The sequence below is a fragment of the Pseudorca crassidens genome, chromosome 8 (assembly GCF_039906515.1).
Source record: "Pseudorca crassidens isolate mPseCra1 chromosome 8, mPseCra1.hap1, whole genome shotgun sequence".
Classification (NCBI taxonomy): Eukaryota; Metazoa; Chordata; class Mammalia; order Artiodactyla; family Delphinidae; genus Pseudorca; species Pseudorca crassidens.
The window spans coordinates 15,836,910-15,864,237 of record NC_090303.1 but is presented as its reverse complement, the minus strand read 5'-3'; the positions used below and the strand labels follow the sequence as shown (position 1 = coordinate 15,864,237).

Genomic DNA, 27,328 nt, shown 5'->3' with positions numbered 1-27,328 from the left:
TACGTTTCAGTCCTTTTTTGTTGATGGTTGTTCAGCAGTTAGTTGTGATTTTGGTGTTTTCAGGAGAGGAGGTGAGCTCAGGTCCTTTGACTCCACCATCTTGTGGAGATCTTGTGCCATGAGTTGCTCCTTGAGTTTAGACAGACTGCTTAACCTTTAAGTAAAATGATGATCACGATAATGATGCCTGTCTCATATCGCTATGATGATAGTGCATGCAAAGTGCTTAGAACAGTGCCTGACACACAGTGGTTGCTCAATAAATGTTCATTTTCATAATATTAAATATACATGGTTTAGTACTAGAACAGCCAAATGAATTAAATTTATTGAGAACATCTCAAATTCTCAAAGATGGACATATTTATGGACATAAACAGTGGAAAAGCCTTCAAAACTGTTTTCACAAAATAACTTTGACCCTGGCAGTTTCCCACTCAGAGAATGGCTTTTTTTATTTTTTAAATACGAAGTCTGCGACTACGTTCCTCTTCTCCAGGACAAGTGAAGTAAGTCTGCTTTTTAGCTGTGTTTCAAATTGGGCTCATTTGTAAGGTATTTTTGTGAAGGAAGAGTTTCTCTCATTAAAACAAAAACTAAAAACTAGCAGCGTAGCAGAGAGATCCCTAGTCTTGGCATACAGAAATTCTGAGAGGGCTGACAGTAACAACAAAGACTTTCCAATTCTAAATATTTAAGAGGGACCGAAAAAGTCTGTTGTCTTCTCCTCAATATTCTTTTTAACTCCAGTGAGAAGAGAGGTACTGTGCATTTCCTGTGAACTTGGCCATGTGATTTCTGAGCACAGAGCCCTGTTCTGAAGTCAGGCAGTCACCTTGGAGACTGTGATAACGTCTCTGCATTTTGGTTTCTTTGTCGGTAAAACTGGGGATAATGTCTTCTTCCTAGGGGTCCCATGAGAATGAAATGAGATGCTCCTCCTGGGAAGACTGAGCCAAGTTTAATGGTATGCTTGGTAGCCACGAGCATCCTTCCCTCTCCCCAAAAAGACAGATGCAGAGAGCTACATTGATTCCCTTTTATGGGACAGAGAGCAGGGACAGCAAGTATGTGCTTTTCACTGGTTAGAGGATGGCAATGTATCCCAAGGAGATGAAACCAATAACTATGAGTCGTGGGCACAAGTTTGAGTTCTCTCCCTGTATTCCACGCTCTCTACATTCTACGAGGGCAAAGGAGGCTCCAGAGAATGCTCCAGGAAATGGCGTTGTGTCCACCCTCTGGCATCACACAGTCCCCTTTCCCCTGAGCATCCTCTCAGATTCTACAGTGTTACTCGTTTCCTCCCTGCTAGGAAAACCTACCCACGCTCCCTCACACTCTAGGTGCTGAAACTCTCTTGCATTCCTTAGAGGGTGTCAGAATGCTTGATTAAAGTTGTGCAACCCAGGAAAAGTGAGTCTTTCACAGTGGGAAGAGCTAATGTTTATTCAATCAACAAACACGGAATGCCTGCCAGGGCCAGACACTGCTGGTCATCGAGACAAAGAGAATGTGTCGTTCGTCAACATAAAACTGCAGAGTGTCAGACGGCTCGTTATTCCCAGACATCACTGAGTCAGTGACAACAGGCACCATGTATCATTCAGTGCCTATTAAGAAGATAACAGCTGATGACATATTACAAAAAAAGCCAAACCCAGAATTTGAGAGTTGTTGCTGGCAGAGCATATGGAAACAAGGTCCCAGGAGCTGCTGGATGGCCACAGTGAGATGCACTCGGCCAGCCAGGGCCAACTCTCAGCAGTCCACATGACGGCCGGACGGTTTTACTAGCACCTAAAAAAAGTCACTTCCAACTCCAAGACTTAGGTTTCCGTTCCTAAATAATGAGTCAAACAAATAAATGATGAAATATTGACTGTGAACCCCCATCAAGGCATGGACAGGGAAAACCCTAACTTTATCAACTGCAAAAAGCAACAGCTAGTAAATGGGAGAAGATGAAGAAGCTTTTCTTAAGCATGACATAAACCTGTACAAATCTCTTAACGGCGCTGGTGTCAACAAAAGCTTCTGTTGCTGCAGAAATGGTCTTCAGCGAGCGGCGAGGTGAGGCAGAGGCTGGCAAACAGAGCTGGGCTATTTTTTCATCTCCAGAATAGCACTTCCTGGTCCCCGGTGCTTTGCACTGCAGATGTTACAGAACTGCACAGGAGAGTTCTAAAAATGCAGATTTTAAAAGATCAACCCTTTCTGCTCATATTCAGAAATATTATGGGAGCACTGGTGGGGGAATGGGGATCAGGTGATGAAACACTGCTCCTCTTTCTGGAGGTTACTGCTGGTTCACACAGGATCCTGTCTAGACCAGCTGTTATTCTTGGACTCAAAAGACACCCCCACAGCAAGACAAGTCTCACGTGACCCAAGGGGACCTGGGGGAACCGATTTGACACTGAAAAAATAGCAGTGTCATGATACAGAAATCAGGGTGAGAAAGTTATAGAAAATTGAAAATGGTTCTCACTGTAGCTCATTTCTAAAGCTCAACTGTCATCAGTTTTATCTCAACAAATTTACTTACATGAATATGCTTTTATAATGTTTAGTATCGTATACTAAGCATTTTTACATTTGAGAAGTAGGTACATTGCTTTTTCTGATGTGACGTAAACTATATTATAACTGAGACATGGACAGGGGTTATCATTTTAAGCACATCCCTCTGGCTGCACCGATTTCTCTCGAGTTGCTGGTGGCCAAGCAGCCAACTTACCATGCTGGTCATAGGCAGGCACTCCTTGTGGAACATATGGCGGCAGTGGAAGACCACCACGCTGAAGGGCTTAGCTGCGTCTAGGGGAGAGGGCAGGAAAGAGAAGAGCTCAGTGCAGTAGTAGAAGTTTCCCTTTCCAGCAGTAAGCTGCCTTGGGGGGATGCTGATTGATGAATGCATCCCTGCAGAGCAGCATGGCTGAACGCAGGGCAGGGATGACAGTCCTGTCGCTATGGGGGTCCCAGGTCAGCTGCTTGGCCTCCAAGTCAGTTACTACAGCTACATACTGGGGACGATTTCATGGCAAGGCAACAGCATGTGTTGTGAAAACCAGCATCAGGATGTGTGTGTGTAAAGCTCTCCCTCCTCCAGCCCCGTACACACAATCATGACACTACGAAAGTGGATTCCGTGGCTTTGTAAGAATGCTTTCTGTCGGTTCGCCTACTGCCTTTGCCAAGGCCGTTCACTAACTTCAGGGCACAGCTGGGCTGACATCCTAGGCTGTGACCTTGCCCTGTGCTGTACTTCTGCTGGGGCACCACACCTCGTCTGCACGTGCTCTGTGGCCAGCTTGGTTCTGGTAAGACTGAATCCTTAACAGATTAAATTAGGAGTTTAATCTAACTATACAGTGCAGGTGCACGTGTTCGCTTTCTGTTAAAACACTATGAAAGCTCACTGCTCTTCCTATGCCCACTGCAGTTTTTAACACAAGCACTTAAAATCCAAACCTCTAAAAAACACCCTACGGGGAACTTCTTGTGCTCCTGCCGTGCTAAATCACCCCTTAAAGCTAAGTAAATGGCACACAAACTAGGTCTTTTAGTACTTCTCTATGCTGAATTTATACACAAGGAGCTTTTTTTTTTTTTTTTTTTTTCGCGGTACGCGGGCCTCTCACTGCTGTGGCCTCCCCCTTTGCGGAGCACAGGCTCCGGACGCGCAGGCTCAGGGGCCATGGCTCACAGGCCCAGCTGCTCCGCGGCATGTGGGATCTTCCCGGACCGGGGCACGAACCCGCGTCCCCTGCATCGGCAGGCGGACTCTCAACCACTGCGCCCCCAGGGAAGCCCTCACAAGAAGCATTTTTTAGCGTCTCAACAACTATGCTTTAATTTCTACTTTCAAATTATGGAAATTCCTCTTCTCCTGTCCTGTGATCCTTACATAAAATGCTTTAATGATATGAAGAGATATATAGCTACCAAGAACTATGAACAAATGTACATGTCTTTTAAGGAGTCACAGTTCCCATTAGAAGGTATTTGTTTCCATTGAAATGTGAGATACCCTGGGTGCCTAGATCCACATAGCAGTGGAAAGCTTAAAGGAGAGGGAAAGCTACCTATAAATTTTTTCCCAGGCACACACACGGTTCTGCGAGCTAGGAATCTAACAAGTTGATGGTAAATCTTAATTTTCTTCCCTTCTATACTAGGGCAGTGGTTCTCAAAGACTGGCCCCTGAACCAGTCACATCCACATCACCTGGAAACTTGTTAGAAATGCAGATTCTCAGGCCCCACCCTGCACTACCGAATCAGCACCTCTGGGGATGGGACCAGCAATCTGAGTTTTCGCAAGCCTGCTGGCCGATGCCGACTCATTCAAGAGCTTGGGAGCCTCAGCTCTAAGGAACGGCGGCAGTACCAGCATGCAACTGAGTAGCAACATGGGCTGCAATTCTTCTCTAAACTGGCTTATCCCAAAAGGTATATAACTTTATAAGTTGTAATCCGCTAACTTCAGAATTTTAACTCCACTCATCATTAACACGTATTTGGGAATTTTTTTCCCCTCCCAACCATCTTACCTGATGGAAGAATAGGGGAAAGACAGGACTCACAGATGTTCTCCTCTGCAAGGAAGCACATACACTTGGGATTATACAATGTTTCTCTTTGCTCTGTCCCTTCTGATAGCAAGGCAGGCAGTTCCAATAGGATTCTTTCAATTTTACCCACCGTCAACCAGAATGCCTTTCATTTGAGTTCGGTGCATCTTCTTCAGTAAGGACAAGGAGTCAGCTACGAGAATCTTCTTGCAGCCTTCGCGAAGCAGAATCTAATGCACACATTGTGAAAGAAAAGCCATCTTAAAAAGACTGAAATGTGGGGGAGAAGCCAGTTACTGCTCCCATGCAGCGGCACAGCAGGGAGAGGTGACCCCTTTCCCCTTCAAACCAATTCCTCTGGCGCTAATGTGAGCTTCTATGCCCACATCTTCCTCTTCTGGCCCCGTGGGTCTTAGTGCCCGGGGCTCTGTGCGGCTCTGTGGAAGGGCCATGGAGATTCACACAAGGAAGACATCGCCGCCTCCCTGCCGCCCAGCTCCGGGTCACGGCAAAGGCAGAGCTGCATCCTGACTTTCTTTCCCCCAAAGTCACTCTCAACTCTAAAACCTACGTGGACGTTCTGCTTTCACATGCTTTCAATTCATGCCACCAGGGAAGGGAACTGGAAGCGGTCAGCTGTGGTCCTCCATCCCCAGTCGGCTATGATAACACGTCCTCCTCTCAAATCCCGAGGAGCACAGGTATTGGGTGAATGCACCCAGACGGTTTCTCGCCTAATGACATGAGCCAAGAAAACAGATGTCCAGAGTTCTATACCCACCATTTCTAAAGCTGATGAGCAGGAAACGACATGATTTGACTGTTTCTACATTAATTGAGACACTGCCTATTAAGTTTTATTCTTTAAAATGCTGCTAGAAATTGGAATTTTCAGATTCATTTTAAAAAGACATTAAAACTGTAACAGACGTCACGAAAGCATACAGGAAGAAGAGAAAAATAACAAATACTAATGTTGGTAAACTTTAAGAAAATTTATAAGCAAATGTATCTAGCTGCCCAGCCTCTAATACTAAAATAAAAACTTTAATGTCACAATCACAGCAAAATGCTTCAAAAAGAGCTGGCTATGACCCTGAGTGGGTCTTTAAGGCCCATGGCATGAATGGTGGGCCTGGCAGTCTAGACGGAAGCCACGGTGTCTGCAAACTTAAAAAAGAAAACAGGGAAGAAAAACCACCACCAACAACTAAGAAGGAACCATTTCTTCACCAGGATTACATTTTTCTAAATAGGCACCATCTGTCCACCCACAAAGTATTTTCTAGGGAAAAACTTTAGTATTCAGAGGCACATAGCCAGGAGAAGGGAAAATACACAAGTAGAGCTTTGTATGTTACTAACTTTTTCCTCTATCCTTCTCAGCCACTCTAGTTTCCTTAACGTTACATTGTTTCCCTCCGTAGTTCTCAGTTTTTCTAAATTCTGTGTTTAATATGACCTTTTCTTTTGCATCGTTTTCATGGCAATCGGCTGTAGCTTCTGTAATCATTACAAGCATACCTTGTTCTATTATAAGATTAAATAAGAACATGTTTATAAGATAGCTGTTGAAAACTAACACAAGACTCTCCCTGTTTTTCCTTATTTCTCATCATCATTGATGATAATTCCAAGCAAAAGTGAAGCACCAGACTCACATCTTATAAAGCAATAAAAGGACCGTACCTCAGCGAAGTTATTATGGTTCATTAAAAACAGCTGCCGTGGGAAAAATGCCATCCAAGACTGCAAAGCTCCTGAGATTTCTATTTTAAAAGATTCTTTGAAATGTTGAACTTTTTGCTGACATTGCCTTGTTCATACTGTAGCGCTTATCATCGGCATTGCACGTGAGATAGTTACCTGGTTTTACAAGCCCCCAGTAAGATACCGGAGCTAGACCTAGAAACCATTGTACCTCATTTCTGATCCATCATTTAGGCCACAGTGCAATGGGATTTAAATTCTACTTGAAAAAGCTTTGCTTTTTGTTGGGATTATCATCAAAGGTGATGAATTGCAGAGAAATAAGAAGGAAAAGACGAAGACTCTAAGGCCTCATGCTGGAGTTCAAAACAATTATAAATGCAGTCGCACTGAAATTTACAATAGCACAAAGTAGGCATGTACCGAATTGACTAAAGAAGCTATAGTTGGTTGGCATAGGCTACCCATGTCACCTAAAAGCTGTGATGAAGCCAAACTGAAATAATTTTAAAGGAAAAAAAAATAGATTTTATCTTAAAAGTTTATTTTGGGGATATATAAATTTAAAAACTCTTTCTTAGAAGAAATTAAGGGCTTATGCACTGGGGGTCAAAAAGAAACCCACGTGGACCCCCCAGAAAGGCAGATAGGAAAGAAGTCGCTATTTCCTCTTAATTCATTTGTGTCTAGATTTCACAGTAGAGACCTATGGGACAATGATAAAGGCCCATGGAGTTTGTAGCAAATGTAAATATGGGAAAAGAACTTTGATAGACCCAGAGATGTCTGGAGTCAGTTTACCTGTGTGTGTGTTCATGTACATGTGTGAAGTTTAACGAAACGTAAGTGTTAAAGCTTTTTGCTTCTCCTAGAAATATTCATTCAGATCATGAGCTGCTCGAGCTGCATTCTACTCATCTCCTGGTCCCTGAGACAACGCATGGAAGCCCTGTAAGTACCTACCCAGCACAGGATCTAACACAGTAGGCATGCAAAAATTTAAATAAATGTGTTTATAAACAATCAAACCTATAACTTAAAAAGCTTATGCTGAAAAATCTAAGATACTTTATTACAGATTCCAAAATACGTATTACGGATGAGTTCCATAGGAATATCGTTAAGACTACGCAGCTGCATTCGCTATATAAAGGCTTGCTTACGAAAGGACCGTACTGAGAACTTGAGAGAGAGAAATACTTCAGAGACCATCTAGTCTAGAAGCTCCTAAATGTCAATGCATAGCCCAGTGCCAGGCTGAGTGTATAAGAAACACCAAGGTGGTCTAAGGACCTAGTCCCTAATCCTCTCCAGCAGATCTGGGGTGGTACCTGAAATGGTAATTTAAGAAAAGCATTCAGATAGTTCTGGTGTGCAGCCAGGCTTAACAAATACTGATTTAATCTAATGGGGAAATGGACACCCAGAGAGCTTATGTACCCTCCCCAAAGGTCAACAGGCTTCTTAATGGCAAAGCGGGGACTAGAGTCCACATCTGCAAATACCATGTCCACAGCTCTTTAAAGACAACAGGTTGCCTGTTCATCTTCCAAGACAATCCTATATATTCCTGTGTTGTAACCTGCCAGTACAGTGAAGTCACCTCCAGAGACCAGTGGGACAACTAGTGAGAAAAACACATTTAGTCAGAGTATCTGAGTTCAAACCCAGTTCCTCACCTTCCCAGGCTGGCGAGTCAAAACTTTTTGAGACTCAGTCTTCTTACATGTAAAATGGAGATGACAGTTCCTTAAGGATCATTACTGAAAATGACTGTCAAATAAGACTGTCAAAAGAGAAGTGTTTAAGAACAAAGATGCTGGAACTCTTAAGAGGAAAAAAAAAAAAGCAATGGAAGTGGATATAAATGCTAAATAAATACAATAAATAAATGCTAAATTTATAAATAAAATGTCTTACAAATATGAAACAGCATAAAAATAATTTGGAAATTGTGGTCAGTTTAATGTAAAAATAGAAATATCATTTATATCCTATTGTTTCATAAATAATTTATATCAAAACAAGTGCCCTTTGTCCTTGAAATCAGACCTAGAAACATTTTAGGTCTATGAAGTATGATAAGGGGTACTTTTATCCTTCTTACTTCACTGAAGCTTTTAAATTTTGTTGAAGCATTGTACTAACAATGTAACAAGGTATAAAAATATGAAAATAAGTTAAACAGTTGAAACACTGATAATGTGGTTGGTTTTTCCTTCACTTTAATGATGTCATAGACATCTAACACGCCTCATGCTCAACTTCAACTGAGAAAAGTTGTTGCATTTTAGAAAACATGAAATTAGAACCAGAAGAAATTTTTTTCCCCCAACTTTCTCTGTACCTTCTCTTTCCAGTTAGCAATTCACTAAGGAGTCATCTCCCAAAGCACTTTCAGTGGCCAAATAAGTTTTAAAATGCTGTCTACTTGATTGTAAATCTGACCCTTGGATTGCGAATGCAAATCAGCAAAAAAAAGGTGCTGAGAAGCCCTGTGATAACCTTTCCCTAACAATTGGATTCCTTCGTTTACTGAATGGTTCTTAACGTCCCCCATGGTCATTCCCCCTCACTGCCCTGCTCTCATGCACAGCAGGATCCAGATCCTTGCAAATTCATGGACCTGCAAAATCTTGGGAATTTATCCCATTAAAACATGTGAAACTCGACTATAGTTTTATGAAACAAACGAAGACACTAGACAGAAGAAAAAACAAAAAAAATGAATGTGAAACCTTTCTGGAAGCTTCAAAATGCTCTATAAATAGACTTATTTTTACAGTGATTTCTAGAGAAAGAAAATAAATTTCTATTAATAAAAAAGGTCACCTTTTTCATAGAAAATAATTCAAAATTCTTCATTCATGGATAAGTAGGAAGTACCTCCTGGGATTCTTTGAACAACCAGCCCCAGGAGAGCATTTTCTCTCTGCATCCTCCAGCAAGATGTCTGAGGGCCAGAGGAGACTCCCAACCCCACCCCGGCCCCGTCGGGGATTCACAGGCTGCCACCACTCCTCAGACTCACTGGCAAAGTAACTCCCAGCCTCCTTAACACACCACCCACTGCACTCTTACATATCTTAAGGAAAAGCTCTCATTACATTTAAAAGTTAAGAGGATAAAATATTGATTTAGCAGCTGTTTAGTGGCTAATTTTTTATACAGAATTCACTTTGCACCTAATAATAATTTTATTTTTATTCCCAGCTGACTCAGAACTATGCAAATACATTGATAAAACATTAATGAGCAGTGAGACCCCGTGGTGCCCCTGAGCTTGGTTCTCCAGAAAGAACCTAGGAAGAGGGATCTATTAGGTGTTTTTGTAGGCAGATTTTTCAACCTAGAGGCTAGGCTTCACCCAGTAGAGCTGAAGGACAGGAGGTGGAATGATGTTGTCACCTTCCTGGGGGTAGACTTGTTCAGAGACACTTAAATGACTTCCCAACAAACTGGAATCTGCAACTTGGAGCATATCCAGGCAGACCCAGGGGTGGCGAGTACTGAGGAGATACACATCATTATCGAGCTCACTCATGCCCCGAGCTTTACGAGGCCTGACACCGGAACTGCTTTCCCCAAAGCCAACACACGCTTCAGAATGAAGTGTATCATTTCCTGCCTGGGTGGCTCTTCTGTATCCTTCGGGTGCTGCACAAAGCACAGCTCTTCATGTCACCTCTCCTACCCATGAACCCATTCCTACATTTCTCCTTCCTTCCTGGCCTTCCTCATCCTTCCTGCAGTAACCTTTCCCTGGCTCACCTCACCTGCAAGCCTCCGAATTCCACCATGGATAAATACCTGTTCATCTGGAAGAGTTTTGTAGAACAGATAGTCAACCTACTTGCCAAAACCAAATACCCATTTCTTTCCCATGACCCCCAATTTCCCAAAAGCCTCCTAGGCCAAGGCTCCCTGTTTTGTCACTTTCCACCCTCAGGAAGACCTCTTCTTTAAAGCTGTGTTACCCAGTAAGACCACAGTCACCTGTGGGCTGCAGGGTTAACCTCTCAGTTCAAGGAGGAAGCTGGACCCTGGGCGACTCCTGCCCTCATGGTTTCTTGACTAATTCCACCGGGCCTCTCCCTTCACCGCACTTTCTGAACATCTTCACAACGACTCCTTTGGAGATTTTCACGTAACAGTATCCTCCTCCCTGGCCACAAGATCCTGGCCCTCCAGCTCTCTCATTCGTTTACAGCTCGGACTTCTCTTTTTGATGCCATTGATCCTCATTTTCCTTTTCACCCAAGTCTCTTCCTTGAGGCCACCACCCCGAGTTCAGCACGCGGCCCCCCCGCTCTGCACCCTTCACAGTGATGACAAGCCCACAGGTCGTCATCACATGCTCCTCCTTTCCTACCCTGGAGACTACTTCTGTCCCCACGACCTTGTCTCTCGGCTCTACCTGCAAAATCTCAATGTTTCCAGGAAAGCCATTTCATCCACATTCTACCAAAAACTCATTTGCAAACGAGCTAGAGAAAGAACAGTCTGAATTTTTCAAGAAACGCGCTTTACATAGTTTCAAGTTCTCGGGAAGCTACCAGCATTCCGAAATACAGTCACTGTTAGCGGCTTTTTAAGGAAGATCGGGATGCTCTGTGATTAGCATATTAATTATTTATAGGAAGATAATAAGTTCTATGGCTCTGATCACAAATTCTGAACTACTGCAGATAGTAAGCTTGTAATACTCTAGAAAACAGACAAAAGGTAAAATAAAATTCTGTTACTTTAACATCTTTCAGGCAAGAGGTTACGGAGTGGCTTCAAGGAAATGATCAAACTATTTGAAAAAAAATTTTTTTTCATTTCTCCAAATGGACACAATGCTCATTCTACTTAAAAGTGGTTTGGGTGGTCTGATCTAATAGCCACTGTAACTCCTCCTGCACCTTCCCCAATGCCATGCTATAGTTATCCCATAAATGTAAGAATGCCTGCTTATCAAGAAGAGTAAATCTGGGGATAGTTAAGAAATACCGATGGCTTCCTCCAAGGGCGGGATCTCTAATTTCTCTGTTTGAATGGTATTCCAAATATCTGGGCCTAAGTAAAATGTGACTATCAAATCGAATGGATGTCCAAAATAAGCCCTAGAAATGTTTATCCAGTAGTCAGTCAACTCACTCAGCATGCTCCTTTGTCCAAGAAAAGATACTTACTTGCAGATTGTAGTCTTGCAGAATTTTAACCAAGGAGTCTCTCAAATTAGGAATCTCCATTCCTTCCTTAATACGGTGAATCAGTAGAATTGGGTCAACATGCGTGCCGATGTTGTTTAACAAGCCGGTGATAAAGGCTACAAGACACCGTGCAAAACAACATATAAGCAGTGTAGCTAATGCAATTTTAGGTCGAAAGTAACTCAGAGCAAAAGTTATTTCCTTTAAGTGTTAAAAAGCATTTGAATTGTTAAATCCTCCTAGGAACTAATCTTCCTTTACCTTCCTCGAAGGAGAAGCTAAATGAGAAGGGATTAAAAAAAAAATGAGATGGAGAACAAATGATTACTTCAGAACACAGTTTGTAATGTCAAAGGCGGGCAACTAGTATTTGAGAATTTACTATGGCTCAGCCGTCATATACTTTTCTCCTATTCTGCCAAGGTAGGAATGCTATTTGTTCCCATTTTCCAGAAAAGGAAAATGGGGTGATTAATGAATTCATCCAGGGTCACACAGCTAGCGATTTTTGAACCCAAGTTCAAACCCAGGGCAGGCCCAGGTTCACAGTGTGTTTCATTACCCCAACTTTGCCTCCTTTAAGATCCTTAGCCCACCACTCTATGATGCTAAACTAGATTCTTCAAGCTATCTGTGCATATAGCTACCTTAATCTGAAATGGACTTGAATAACACCCTCCTCTTGAATCTCTTATTAAAAAACAATCGTAACAGCGGTTTCTAGACCTTGAATATCTTGAAACAGATAAGCCTTCCGACCAAAAAATAAAAAAAAGGGAAGGGGAAAGATTTTAAACCACGACTGCTAGTTTCTGAATCATATCTATATCTTTAAAAGAGGACTTGCGTTACTGTTAGGTGACTGCCTTTGTTTCCTTCCGAAATGGGAGACCCAAGGCAGATGGTCAAGGAGAGGCAGCAGATATAGACTCCTGGTGCTGCACTGATAAAACAGGGCAGGAAAGAGAGGCTCAACGCTACAGTAGCTATGGTCAATGTCCAGTAATGGTTATGGGTTTCCATGAAGAGACTCGATAAGAGCTAGACTATACACTTTCAAAATAAATGCCCTCTGTGTACAAACAAAACCAAAATCTTCTGTTCCATTTGGGTGCAGCAGGTAGAAATATGCTTCAACCAAGTGTTCTTTATCAAGTTCAGCTAATATGAAGTGATGAGGCTCCAGGCTTCCCTGCACAGGAAGAGTACTGGAAATCATTACTATGTACCTGGCCTATTTTTATTATAGATACTTCACCATATTTGTAACTCAGTGCATCTTGAGATGATTCCTACTCTAGACACAGCTGGCTAAACGGAGAGAAAGAGGTTGTGACTGCAGATGGCTTTTCTGCTTACGTGGTTTGTCGATGGAATATAAAATCAGATCTTCCCAGAGTTCCCCGTCATCCTGTTCCTTGGCAAAGTCAATCGCTTTATCAACGTCATGTAATTCCTCCATGATCATCTTAAGGGCACTTCGGCTGTTACCCATTCGGCCTAGCAAAATGTGAGAAAACACTTAGGATAATGTAATAAAACATTTTAAGGGAAATCACATATCTCTTCATTTGTTTACATAGTTTGATAGCTATGACAAAAAACATATTTCCTTATGTGACATCCGTAACTCAGTAAAATCAGTATTTCCTACTCACTGGGTGTTTACTTTGTCCTGAGTACTCATTTAAGCGCTTCACATGAATTATTTCATGTAATCATCACTATAATCTTATGAGGTATGTTCTACTAATATTTTTGTTTTATAAAAGAGGACATAGAAATGTTAGTGCCTTGCCAAGGTCAGACAGCTACTAAATGGCAGATCTGGAATCTGAATCAAGGTCTGTCAGATTCTGACTTCCTTCTTATGGTAATTGGGAAAAAAACCCAAAAACTTCTCAACCCATCTACAATTTATTGTGATTTATATTGTAAGGTGTGAACTGATACAGTTTTGGTCACTTATTACACAATGCTAATTGTTATCTCAGTAGCATTTATTAAATGATGCTACCTTCTCTATTGAGCTGTGAAGTCTCCTTTACTAAATATTCAATTTCTTATACGTATCAGGCTCTAACCTCTGTGTTACTTTGGTCTAAAACCTATGTCCATTCTTACACACTTTACATCACGTTGTCACCCCATTCCTTAGTTTATGGGGACCAAAATGAATAAAAGCTACTTACTCAGAAGATAAACTGTCTCTTCTACAAAGTTTCTCTGTTGACAGATCTCAAGAGCCTTCAAATAAAGCAGGGGAAAAAAGTTGTTATGGGTTTTACCAGCCAAGAACAAATATCTATGGAGTCACTTAAACATACAAGTTTGAAAGAATTTTTTTCATTGCCTCCCTTTAAAAACAAAACAAAGCAGAAACAAAACACAAACCTCTTAAGTTTTGCTTGTGGCTGTCCTGATTTACCTCTCAGAGAGGTACTGGACCCTACACAATTTAACTGATAACATGTTTGAGGCAGAACATTCCAGAGCAAAGGCAGAAAGCAAGATGCTAAAAGAAAGGCTCTTTCCCACCAAGCTTTCTCTCTTCATGCTACTTCAGGTTTCTTCATGGCACTACCCCCAACTAATTCACAGGCACTGGTCTAAGCCCTGTTTCCCTCCACTGAATTGTGCCCTCCAGGAAGGCACTACTGTTCACGGCTGCAAGTTCCCAGTATGGAGCACACCATAGCTCAGCACACATCTGCTGCATAAAGAGTTAAACACTGGGAATATTTCTATTGCCGGCTCACAAGATCTAAGAGAACTCTGCTCAAGGATCTGTCAAAAGTGAGAGGAAAATTGGAAAAATAGGTGCCCCCCAATGTTCACAGCAGCACTACTTACAATAGCCAAGGCATGAAAGCAACCTAAATGTCCACTGACAGATGAATGGATAAAGAAGATGTGGTACATATACACAAAGGAATATTACACGGCCATAAAAAAGAATGAAATAATACCATTTGCAGAAACAAGGATGAACTGAGACGGGGAGGGATATTTAGGGAGTTTGGGATTGACATGTACACACTCCTATATCTAAAATGGGTAACCAACGAGGACATACTGTATATAGCACAGGGAACTCTCCTCAGTATTCTGTAACAACCTAATTGGCAAAAGAATTTGAAAAAGAATAGATACATGTTTATGTATAACTGAATCCCTTTGCTGTACACCTGAAACTAACACAACATTGTTTATCAACTGTACTCCAATATAAAAAGTTAAAAAAAAACCCACATCTGACAATCAAGAAGTGTCAAAAAGATGAAGAAATGAGGGATGGGACTTCCCTGGTGGCACAGTGGTTAAGAATCCACCTGCCAATGCAGGGGACATGGGTTCGAGCCCTGGCCCAGGAAGATCCCACATGCCATGGAGCAGCTAAGCCTGTGCGCCACAACTACTGAGCCCATGAACCACAACTACTGAAGCCTGCATGCCTAGAGCCTGTGGTGTGCAACGAGAAGGCACCGCGATGAGAAGCCCACACGCCGCAACTAGAGAGAGCCCGCGCGCAGCAACGAAGACCCAACGCAGCCATAAATAAATAAATTTTAAAAATAAAAAAAGAAAAGAGAGATTACACAGATGACAACATCTCCTTAAGTGTAAGAAAGAAGACACACTGGGCATTTATAAAGAATTCAATCCTGAATGAACTAGCACACGTTCACTCTGCACTCTGTGCTGGGTACTAGGGGGCAGGAGGGATGCAGATGCACAGATGACAGTAATAAAAACCCTGCTGCTGCTGCTGCTGCCATGTAAGAGAAGAGGCAGCAGCATGAGTCCACCCAAGGGAGCGCACGTCCAGGGAGGGTCACGCAGGCGTAGCACAGAGTCCCACGATTGGGGGAACGTGAATAGAGGGCCACGTGCACAGATACGGGACGTGGGCTCTGGTTGTGGCCTCTTGTGAGAAGCTTCACAGAAGGGGTGCCCCCTGAACTGGGTGCAGTGTGATGAGAGCGTCCAGCAGGAAACTTCAGTTCACACGCCTCCCATGTAACCTGCGCACTGTGTTGCTCTGCTCCAGCTGGAAGCCAAGAATGTTTCTGGTGGCTTGTGAGGCATCTGCGATCTGGCCCTGCCTTTCCCAGCAGCTCCATCACAGACCCTGCTCACCTGCCTGCTGTGGTTCCTCGGCCTGGAACACCACCTCCACGCCCCCGCTCCACCCCTGGCAGGTCCTTCAGCAAATACTCGCTGGACCTTACACGGGGTCAGATCCCAGGTGCTCACTCTCCTTGCATCCTGCACACTTCACCACACTTAATCACAGGTGCAGTGAACGCCCCCAATTGTTCATCTGACTTCCCTCGGCTGGAACCATGTGCATTCTAAACCGTGTGCTTTGCACACCGCCTGGCTCACAGTCAGTGGGCAAGAAATGTGTTTTAAATAAATGAGCAGGCAGAAAAGGTTTCAGAGGAAGATTACTGGGTTGCATAGAGTCGTCATTGAAAAACAACTAACTAAGGCTGTTCTTGGAAAATAACAGCAGGAGCTAGATTTGACATCGTGATTTTTGATTTAAAAGATTTACGCAAAACATATCTTTAAATATGTGTCTCTGGTTGGAGATTAACAACTAAAAGGGAGGGGAAAGAAGAGCAGATCATAGAGATCAATGGAGGAGGAGAAAACCCAAACTAAACATAAAAAAAAGTTTTTTAATAACACCTTACTTTAGAATTGGAATGAAACTAAGATATGTTCTAAAGTACACAATCATTTAAATGAGCAGGCCTGAAGGTCACAGTGAGGAGGAGACACCACTAATTTGATTACTTGCACAATTCCTTTAAAAATTACGTGGCAGACAAAACAGAAATATAGGTCAATGGAACCGGGTAGAAAGTACAGAGATAAACCCACGCACCTATGGTCACCTAATCTATGACAAAAGAGGCAAGAATATACAATGGAGAAAAGACAGTCTCTTCATTAAGTGGTGCTGGGAAAACGGGACAGCTACATGTAAAAGAATGAAATTAGAACACTCCCTAACACCATACACAAAAATAAACTCCAAATGGATTAGAGACCTAAATGTAAGGCCAGACACTATAAAACTCTTAGAGGAAAACATAGGCAGAACACTCTTTGACATAAATCACAGCAAGATCTTTTTTTGATCCACCTCCTAGAGTAATGGAAATAAAAACAAAAATAAACAAATGTGACCTAATTAAACTTAAAAGCTTTTGCACAGCAAAGGACACCATAAACAAGATGGAAAGACAACCCTTAGAAAGGGAGAAAATATTTCCAAATGAAGCAACTGACAAGGGATTAATCTCCAAAATATATAAACAGCTCATGCAGCTCAATATCAAAAAAACAACCCCATCCAAAAATGGGAAAATCTAAATAGACATTTCTCCAAAGAAGACATACAGTTGGCCAAAATGCACAAGAAAAGATGTTCAACATCACTTATTATTAGAGAAATGCAAATCAAAACTGCAATGAAGTATCACCTCACACCAGTCTTCAGAATAGCCACCACCAAAAAATCTAGAAACAAATGCTGGAGAGGGTGTGGAGAAAAGGGAACCCTCCCGTGCTGTTGGTGGGAATGTAAATGGATACAGCCACTATGGAGAACAGTATGGAGGTTCTTTAAAAAACTACAAATAGAACTACCATATGACACAGCAATCCCACTACTGGGCATATACCTGGAGAAAACCATAATTCAAAAAAGATACATGCACCCCAGTGTTCATTGCAGCACTATTTACAATAGCCAGGTCATGGAAGCAGCCTAAATGTCCATCAAACAGGGGAATGGATAAAGAAGATGTGGTACATGTATACAATGGAATATTACTCAGCCACAAAAAGGAACAAAATAGTGCCATTTGCAGAGATGTGGATAGACCTAGAGACTGTCATACAGAGTGAAGTAAGTCAGAAGGAGAAAAACAAATGTATAATATCACTTATACATGGAATCTAGAAAAATGGTACAGATGAACTTACTTGCAAAGCAGAAACAGAGACACAGATGTAGAGAACAAACTTAAGGATACCAAGGGGAGAAGGGTGGGGTGGGGTGAATTGGGAGATTGGGATTGACATATACACTACTATGTATAAAATAGATAACTAATGAGAACCTACTGTATAGCACAGGGAACTCTACTCAGTACTCTGTGGTGACCTAAATGGGAAGGAAATCTAAAAAAAGGGGATATATGTATACGTATAACTGATTCACTTTGCTGTATAGCAGAAACTAACACAACATTGTAAAGCAACTATACTCCAATAAAAATTAATTTTAAAAAATTACATGGTAGAGATGGCTAGATGTTCCCCCAATATCCTTTGCCCATTTCTTCTATGGTAATAAGATTTTAGGTGGGTGTGTGACTGCCCAGAAAAAACAAAACCTTCAGGCCTCCCCAGTGGTAAGAGAGCTATGTGACTAGTGTCCACCATGGAGGTGAACCAGAAACGTGGGACGGCGGCTTCTGGGAGTGTGAACCCCTGCTCTCATTTTTAATCCTTTCATCCAAACTGCTGCTGGAAACATGGATGATACTATCTTACATCATGAGGTCAAGGTCATACAAGGTGGGGGAAACAAGAAAAGAGCCCGGGTCTCTGACCCCGTGGCTGCTACCACCACCAGGATCACTCCAGTAAGAGTGGATGTTGCACGTGATAGAGAACTAAACTGCTCCTCTGTTTAAACCATTATTATTTTGGTATTTTTATCACTTTGTAGATGAAGCAAATCCTAACTCATAATTAGAAAATCCTTACTCGTTTAGATTTAAAACACGGTTTACGAATCTCTATATGGTCATACCCGTAAGTCGTCATCATAAAGGATGGAACCTTCTTACCAATTCTTAACTCTTCTGGAATCATACTAGAGCAAAGGCAGGATACACACGTGAGAAGTTAAATAGTAATGGGAAAAGCAAAACTGTAAGTCAGAGGGTCTGGGACTATTCCAAGAAAAAACTATGGAGAAACCAACTGATTTGTGCTACCTGCTGAAATACAGATGGACGAACAGTGTATGGCCTGGTGAGACCGTGTCATTCACAGGCAGACGGCAAATGGTAGTGTAACAGGGAAGAACAAATCTGACTCCATATTGGATGTTTCTTGTATTTTAACCGTTGTATTCCATTGCCTTTGCTACCAGCTAAGAATGTTGCCTAGAGCCTTAAAATACACAGGATAGCCCATTTCCAAGACCCTGACCTTTAAGGGTGTAACACTTTTCCATTCATATAGAGAGAAAAAGTTGCAGAACACAGAGTAACATCTGTCTTGCTGAAGGTTTACAGGAACATCCTGACCTGACCTACGTGGACAGCTGCAAGAACAAAGGATTCCTACACCAAGAAGTCTGCAGCAACCAACCCCGCCTCTCCCTCACGTTGCCTTTAAAAATGCTTTGCAGAAACCCTTTGGGGAGTTCGAGTTTTTGGGGGGCACAAACCACCCGTCTCTTTGCATGGCCCTGCAATAAAACTTTCTCTGCTCCAAACGCCGATGTTTTGGTTTGGCCTCACTGTGTGTCGGGCACAGAAACTCGTGTTCGGTAACAGTCATAAAATTGGATAGGTATTATAGAATGTTTAGAGCAAGATAATGTGAATAAAGATGAGTATGATGCTTAAAGTGGTGTATTACTAAAAGGTATCCATAAGTCAACTGGGTACCTGGAAATTCACTGACACTTTAAGGTACCACTCAGGAGTTGCAAACAGAGGCACCCTCCTGTTCTTGAACACAAGAGGATGCTTGAAAACATGAGGGTCTCAAACCACAAAGAGAGTCTGTGGCCTGAAGGTTCACCTGAGCTGTCCCAGATAGTAGGCACTTGCTATAGGTGGCTCTTTGAAAACTTCCATTCCTCGCTATCCGTATTTCAATTACTCACATGTGGCTAGTGGCTACCTTGTTAGAGTAGACTGTAGCCCATTTGCATCACTGCTGGACTGTCAAAAATGACCATTCATGTGGGAAGAAATGTCTGAAGGCTGATCTGGAGTCAAGAGTGGTCTGGAAGGCAGGCAGATGTGTAACACCAAGCTCAGAGGTGATCTGGGTCTCCGCAATTTGAACTTCACAGATTTATAAATGTTTTATGACGAGTTCCTAACAGTATTTTGAATAACCCTTTTCTCATATATGAGAAAGTAGAGACTCTAGAAATCTCTGGACTTTCGAGTAAAGTGTAGAAAAACATTTCTGGCACACAGAATTTTTGTATTACTGACACAAGTAAAGCATAAAAGCATGTTTTCTTATTTTAGATTCTTGAATGTTCCTGAGCCATAGAGTGCCCTCTAGAGGAAAAGAGTAGGGAAACAAAGATTTTTAAAGCCAACAGGAGACACACACACACACACAAGCTCAGAAAAGGAGAATAATAGAAAACAAAAGTGACAAGACAATAATAACAGAAATTGAGTAAAAAATGATGCAAAAATAATAATTTTCCTTCTCCTGATTTAATGTAAAGGTAAGTAACAGAGTTAGAAATTTGGGGTTAACTAACAGAAACCTTATCAACTATATAGACTGCATGATGATTTCTACCTAGCCTTAGACCCTGTCATCTTTTATCCAGTCTTATTTTTAAATTTCTTTAAGGAAAATTTATAAACTGTGCATCTCCCACTTTATGCCTCCACATTCATAAATACTGCTACCTTGTGAATGCCATTAGATATGAGAGCGATCATAGATTGAGGTATTAATAAAGCTGATACTCCGCTTTTAACTATTCTAGGCATAAGCAAATCAGGTTTGCAAATGAAAACTAGTGCCTGATGACCATACCTGGAAATTACAGAAGAAAGAGCAGTTTAAAAACTGATGTCTTTCATGATTATTGCAGTACTAAGGAATATCTTTGTTACTGTTGTAATTTTAATTAACTGTTTAAACCTGAAAAATGTTTTCTCATCCTGGAGGAAAGAATACGGGACTTGAAGTTGAGACCCAGGTTCCAAGTCTTGGCCTTTTGACTTAGTAGCTCTAGATTTTGGGTTGTTTCTTTCAACTTCTGAAGACTCAGCTTGTCATGGATAAAATGACTTTATCCACCGACCTGCACTTTTGTAGAGATTAAATAAAAACAAGGAACATGAAAGCACAGCACACACGATGAAGTACAACAAAAACTGTTTCGGGATACTATTTTTTTTTTTGCGGTACGCAGGCCTCTCACTGTTGTGGCCTCTCCCGTTGCGGAGCACGGGCTCCAGACGCGCAGGCTCAGCGGCCATGGCTCACGGGCCCAGCCGCTCCACGGCATGCGGGACCCTCCCGGACCGGGGCACAAACCCGCGTCCCCTGCACCGACAGGCGGACTCTCAACCACTGCGCCACCAGGGAAGCCCAGGGATACTATTTTTTTAAAAAGCCTATGTTTACTGTCTTTTCCAATTGTTGTAGATGTTATAAATTCCTACCCACCCTGTATCTCCTTTAGAATGAACAGTTTCATAAAAACTGATGATTCATTTTGGAATGTAAGAGTTGTGGTGATTTTAAATCCTGAACTCTGGTCTTTGGTAATTACATTCCTAAAGGGCTTCTAATGTGATGCAAAGTCTCTACAAACTTTCCAGCCAAATGCTACTGACTGAGGCATTTCAATCAAGTCAAAATAAGTTTGACCTGGATTCTTGAAGATTTCACCCCTTCGCTCAGCGATTACCCAATCCCAGCAAAGGCAGACACCCAGAAATGAGGGAGACAGAGCTGTCTTCTGTTGGAAGTGAATTATCTACAGTAGTGACTCCACATGCTCTGAACGCCGTGAAACCTTAAACACTTCCCATGTAAAATAAAAACAAACACCAAAATACAACCTCAACGTCTTTTGGACTAAGCAATCTATAAACTCTTCTGAAGTAGAGATGTCTTGGGGGTGGGTGGAAGGGGGGATTAACTTTTTTAAGTTCTTAACTTTATATTCAGTAGAAACGGAGACCAAATTTTCTGAGTCTCTCTTTAGACAAAACAGGTAAATCTGTACCCCATGACCTTCATTTTACCGTCAGCATGTTTAGGATGCTTTTTTCTTTTTTTTTTTTTTTTGGTAAGTATTTTATTGAAGTATAGTTGATTTACAATGTTGTGTTAATTTCTGGTGTACAACAAAATCAGTCAGTTATATATACATTCCTTTTCATATTCTTTTCCATTATGGTTTATCACAGGATATTGAATATAGTTTCCTGTTGCTATACAATAGGACCTTGTTGTTTATCCGTTCTACATATAATAGTTTGCCTCTGCTAATCCCAAACTCCCAATTCATCCCTCACTCGCCCACCCCTCTTGGCAACCACAAGACTGTTCTCTATGTCTTTGAGTCTGTTTCGTAGATAAATTCATTTGTGTCATATTTTAGTAGGATGCTTTTAATGGAGGGAAAATCCACTTTGCTTTTTATGAATTGGTAGCTTTTTTTCATGTTACAAGTAAACGTAAAAGGAATTTGTTTCTAAGATGATTACGTGTGCACAGAGTTCTTGTTTCTAGGGAGAAAGGAATGAGATTCTTAATGAGTTAAAGTCAAGAAAATCTGCTTTAAGACGGCGTGGGGTACCTGAGCAAGGATAGTGGTATATTTTTGCAAATATACAGATTTCCCACAGTGGAGTCTGGTGCAAAGATAATCTCTTATAAAGATGCCTCAGTGACCTTTAACATGAAAGCTAAAAATGTGGATTATTGACTTGATTATAATGACATGTTTCCACCACTACCATCTCGAATCCATTTTGTTCAAAATTCTCTTTCACTGGAAAACATGAGATAACTTAAAAAAGAACTATTTAAAACATACTTGTTTTCAGATGCTTGTGTTGAGTTCTCTTACATGCAACTGGTTCTTCTCAGCAGATCAGAGAGAAAAACTCAAAAAGGTCTACACAATGCTCCAAGTGAGTTCTGTGTATTAGAAGTACCATGTGTGGGGTGGAGATTTTCTGATGCTCCCTTTGCGGGCAGAGCAGTGTGACTTCTGTTGAACACTACCGGACTGGAAAACTGCAAACCACATGGGTTGAAAGTGTGTTCCAGACACGAACGTTATGGAATCTCTGTGGGCCCTCTGCACCTGTGTTCAGTGAATGGGAAGAGGGAAGCCTGGGTGGGTGCTGATCACGCTTGCGTGTGGGGCTCTGGCTGAGGAGTCTGCGGGCTACAGCCACGTCCTCCTGGAAACAAACGATGTTTCCTCCAAAAGTGAGACAAAAACAAACGGGCACTCAAAGAGTAAGATTCTCCCTCTTTTTCTAGATGATAGATTCTAAAGTGAGAAAAGAGAGGAACGTTTGCTTTTCTAAGATGATGTGTTTCCAAATTTATTCTTGAGAAAAAGCCTTAGGGCCCGAACATAAAATGTTAATGTCTTTCATAAACTAATATGCAGGCAAGATTTTTTTTTTTTGTAATTGCAGATTTTGAAAATGCATTGAGCTGAAACTGGCTCATAGTAAATTCAGTACATTTGAAGTTAATCATCATGGGCTGAGGAAGCAACTAGAAAAGTTGCTTTATCAGTCACCTTCTTAGTACGTATCTCTTATGGGTCAAATAAGTATGTTTTGTTGATACACACAGGTGACTATGAAAAGTACTTGCTCTCTGGCCATCTGAATTTAGTAAGACACTTGTAGGTGGTAGTGAGTCTTCCAGATGGTTTGAAGAACCATGGGAAACAAAACTGATGGTCTTCTACCAGCCAGTTTCTAGTACACACATAGTAAGTATTATAGTTTATTTTGAAACAGCAGGCTCGTAACACCTACTAGTTCATATTCAGCCCTAACTAGAACCTCATGTGTTATCAATTTATCCATTCACTAACTCGGTCAGGATGCAAAAAACATTTAGTATCTAATGAGTGCCAGCTACTGAGTTTATCAAAATGAGTGAGACAAACTCCTTGTCCTTGAAGAATTTATAGGATGGTGGGAGAGACTAGTAATTATATCTATTGAAACTATAATGGAATGTAGTGGGAGAGAGAAATACAAAAATATATAAGGTGGGTATTTAAAGCAGAGGGGGTGTAGGACTGACGTTACCAACTTTGAGTCCCAGCTGGGGCAGTTGCCTCCGGCTTGGGGCGGTCCGTGTCCCCGTCCCAGGCTGACTCTGAGATCCCACCCTGATGCTGGTAAACTGCCTCAGACTCCCGACAGTGTTTTATGGTTGACTGAGTCCTAGACCCTGGATTTAAACCTTTCTTCCAATTAAACCTGGCACAGAAATACTTGAGCTTCTCACCAAAATCGAATCCAATAGGACCTCCTGTTCTCATCAGAATACCCAGCAAAACCTACTGCTTTGAGAGCAAGGCTTCCCCTGGAATGGGGATGGTTAAGCAGAGACAGGAAGACTGAGAAAACCCAGAGATTTTACCAACAGTGATGACTCTGTCACCTCGAAGTGTTTGAGCAGGGGCGTCTGTGACTTACCTTTTCAAGGGGGCAATGGATACTGTCTCGGAGAAATGGAAGCAAGTTGGGTCGGTCGAATTCAGCGTAAAGGCTGATCTGCTTCTCGTGGTAGCGCTGCCCCTTATGATGGTCTCTTTTGAAAAGCTTATGCAGATACTAAAAAGAACAAAGGAATAAACCAGGAATATTAACATAAGAAAAGCAATACCTGTTTAACGCTGCTATTTTCAGTTCCAAACAGCTTCCACCGAGAGGCTGGCAGAAAAGCAGTTTTCAGGAAAAATCTCTAGGTGAAGGGAAAGTGGAAAGGAGAACACCTTGGGGAGAGCAAGGATATGCTGACATTCTCTCCAGAATGGCCCCGAGTGACCTGGCTCTGCTACTGACCATGTGACCTTGGGCAGGTCACTAACCTCTGTGACTTAGTTTCTCCATCCGCAAAATCTCCGGGGGTGGTTGTGAGAGCTGAATGAGTTACCATTTGTACATCACTCAGAACCATGCCTGGCACGTACTCGGCACCACAGAACTGTTAGTGACAGGAGTGGTTAATACCATCACAATCATCTACTTCGCCTCAGAAACGAAATGCTTGATCAGTGGTGTTCCTGGATCATAAAAATTCTCATCCTTTATGTAAAAGGGGGTAGAGTCATGAGACAAGAGCATGTTCTTAAAAACTCAAGTAGCAAGTGCTAAATTAATTCTCATACGTTCTGCATCTTCTCTCCTTAAGTCTTACTGAGATCTGTGTTTGCAATGAAATGCTGCCTCTCCTGGTGACCTCAAAAAGTAAAAAAATCGAGAAGAGTACAGGTGTTCTGAACCCATTTTCAAAGCTGATTCCTTTCCCTGACCGTCTGAAAAAGTTAATGGACCTCCAAGGGAGTAAGTGACTGACTTTCTACTTGGAGGCAAGTCTATCAATACATTGTGTGGAAGCCAGAAATCGACATTCAATGTCTAGTTCATGTTAAACGTACACAAACACCCCAGAACCCACCTGAGGCGGGGGGGACTTCATCACACCAAGTGCGTTCGCCCCTTGAGTGGACTGGTTCGTCAGAAACACAGAGTGTCAGCCGGCCCTGAAGGTGTGACTGGGAATGAAGTCACTGGAGTTTGACATTCGCTGTTGCACGTGGTCACTAAAGAAGCCTAACCAGGACACAAGCACACTGAGAAATCCTTCCTCGGGTTACCTGCTCCCCTTGCCCTCAGGCAAGAAGGTGGGGGGAGTCAGACAGAACTCCACAATCTGATGCAGTCTCCGGCCAGTACACTGGCGCAGGGTCAGCGTGTGAGCTGGACACACTGCAGTTTCCCAGAGGCGCAGACAGGTTTGGAAGGCTCTGTCACACCTTCAGGGCAGATTTATAGAGACATTACCTTGCCTGACAGGGAAGATGGGCCACTTCAGTGTGAGCTCCACCACCATTCCACCACTGCCCTAATGACACTGTCATTAGATACGTCCTGCCTGTAATCCTGTCTCATGGCTCAAGGAGGCCAGAAATCACTGCTTTGTAAACAAATCCCATGGTGGCCAGCACAGAGGTACCTTGCTTGGGTCAGCAGGTAATCGGGACATTTCCAATCATGAACAAAAGGGCAAAAGCATCTGTACAACCTCTGAGCAAAAAACAACAAAACAAAAGAAAACCCCAAAGTACCTCACATTCCTATCTTGGAGTCTTCAAAGGCGTCAATGCATAAAACGGACTAGAATAAAACGCTGTTTCCTAACCCCCCTCCTGGGGTGCAAAGAGGCGGGCAAAGATACAAGAGTCCTCATCTTATTTGATGTCCACAGTCCTCCTGACACAATCCCTATTTTCACTTAAGACTTCTCTTGTATAATTTTGAAAGGACGTGGAAAACACCTAGTCTTGCTTTACGCCCGTGACGACAGCGATGCAGAGAATCCAGGTAACTCCCAACCCCCGCAAAGGAAATCTAGAATCAGGGGACTGTTGGCACCAGCACAAGACCACACGAGAGAAGCGGGCGCAAGGAATGTCAGGGTGAGACACAAAAAAACAAGGCTCTGTTCTGTGATCGCTCTGTGGTCCTGAACACGGAATGGCTGTGTGGTGTTTCCCAGGCAGGAGAACTTGATATCCACAGAGCACAGGTCAGGGCACTGGCTTTGCTGTAATTTATGCCATAGTTATAATAAATGGTAACTACAGAAGTGAACTGTACACTGCCCGTCACTCTGGTAAACAAGGAATATTGCCCGCCATCAAGCCCTCAGACACTGCAGCTCCTTGCCAACCCCCAACCCCCAGTGCGCCCTGAGGGGAATTCAGGATGGAGAAAAACACTAATGGCCCGAGATAGTTAAGCTGCATGTATAAGGAATAATTCAATGAGCCCAGACTCTCCCATCTTCCCATACAGAGAAAGGCACTAAAATCATTAACTTGAGATGTCTGTTTTTGTGTGTGTGTGATTAGCAGTAATCTTTCGATGTCTGACACCATGTTGTTGTTTTTTCCTTCAGCAAAAACTCCTATATATCCTGGTTCCCCCTACCTCTCTGGAACAGTCCCTCAGAGCTATCTGAGAGGCTGCTTTCCCAGGCTATAGTTCTCAGTAATGTGCTCAAATAAAACATAATTCTCAACTTTCAGATTGCGTTTTCCAGTCAACGGAAGGTGCTTACTCCCAGGCATAGTTTGATAACACAAAAATGTGATAAAGTTTTTCTTTTAATCACAATTCTATTGTGAGTCAGTTAAAGTACCTGAGCTATTATTAATTCCTCATCTGGATTCAGAGCAGATGCTGCATTATAATAATTACAGAATGTTGTTTGCGGTCAAACCTCCCATCTGAATATGAACCGGAAGTGTTCACTCCAGTCTTCTCAAACCAATACTGTAAGGTGATTTGCCTTCCTGTTCAATCAAAGGGCAAAAGAAGAGGACTGTCATGCTTACCACGTGCTGCAACTCTGGTCTGTCTTCTAATTCTTCCACTACCTTTTTAATCTACAGAAAAAAAAATTTTTTTTAATGTAGAGTTTAGGAGGACACAAACATAGCTGCAAAATTATCTGATAAACATCTCTCTTCTTTATGGCGATAGCGGTCCCAGACACTCATCTGTTTGAACACATGTAAAAACAAAAGGCACTCACTGAAATTTTATCTTCATTGTCCAAAAGCATGTCAACAGCTTTCTGCAATATGAAAAAATAACAAGTCATTGAAATTTGCCATAGAAAAAAGAGAACACAGAATACAATGTATTGGATAAGGTATCACCATTAAAGGCAGAGGGCTTATTTTACACAGATAAGAAGGTTCTTGGCTTTACAATCGTCCTTCAGTGAGATATTTCTAAATGCATTTTAAAATGTGTTT

General features: G+C 42.1%; 1 protein-coding gene and 1 long non-coding RNA gene across 6 annotated transcripts in view; one reads left to right on the top strand and one right to left on the bottom strand.

Moving 5' to 3' along the window:
* Nucleotides 1-13,507, top strand: part of LOC137228856 (uncharacterized) — a 162,752-nt gene extending 149,245 nt beyond the window's left edge. Inside the window, exons 3-5 of the long non-coding RNA XR_010945381.1 lie at nt 4,182-4,454; nt 7,159-7,237; nt 12,734-13,507. This is a non-coding gene — a long non-coding RNA (uncharacterized lncRNA). The remainder of the gene's footprint in view (nt 1-4,181; nt 4,455-7,158; nt 7,238-12,733) is intronic.
* VPS41 (VPS41 subunit of HOPS complex) overlaps nt 1,424-27,328 on the bottom strand; it is a 187,621-nt gene continuing 161,716 nt past the window's right edge. For all 5 annotated transcript variants that reach the window (XM_067745874.1, XM_067745875.1, XM_067745873.1 and 2 more), the window contains 10 exons: nt 27,103-27,144; nt 26,903-26,953; nt 23,976-24,113; nt 13,677-13,731; nt 12,844-12,984; nt 11,464-11,600; nt 4,707-4,806; nt 4,556-4,600; nt 2,741-2,820; nt 1,424-2,184 (listed from right to left, as the gene is read on the bottom strand). In XM_067745874.1, coding sequence (XP_067601975.1) covers nt 2,104-2,184; nt 2,741-2,820; nt 4,556-4,600; nt 4,707-4,806; nt 11,464-11,600; nt 12,844-12,984; nt 13,677-13,731; nt 23,976-24,113; nt 26,903-26,953; nt 27,103-27,144 — 870 coding nt within the window. In that variant the 3' untranslated portion in view covers nt 1,424-2,103. The remainder of the gene's footprint in view (nt 2,185-2,740; nt 2,821-4,555; nt 4,601-4,706; nt 4,807-11,463; nt 11,601-12,843; nt 12,985-13,676; nt 13,732-23,975; nt 24,114-26,902; nt 26,954-27,102; nt 27,145-27,328) is intronic.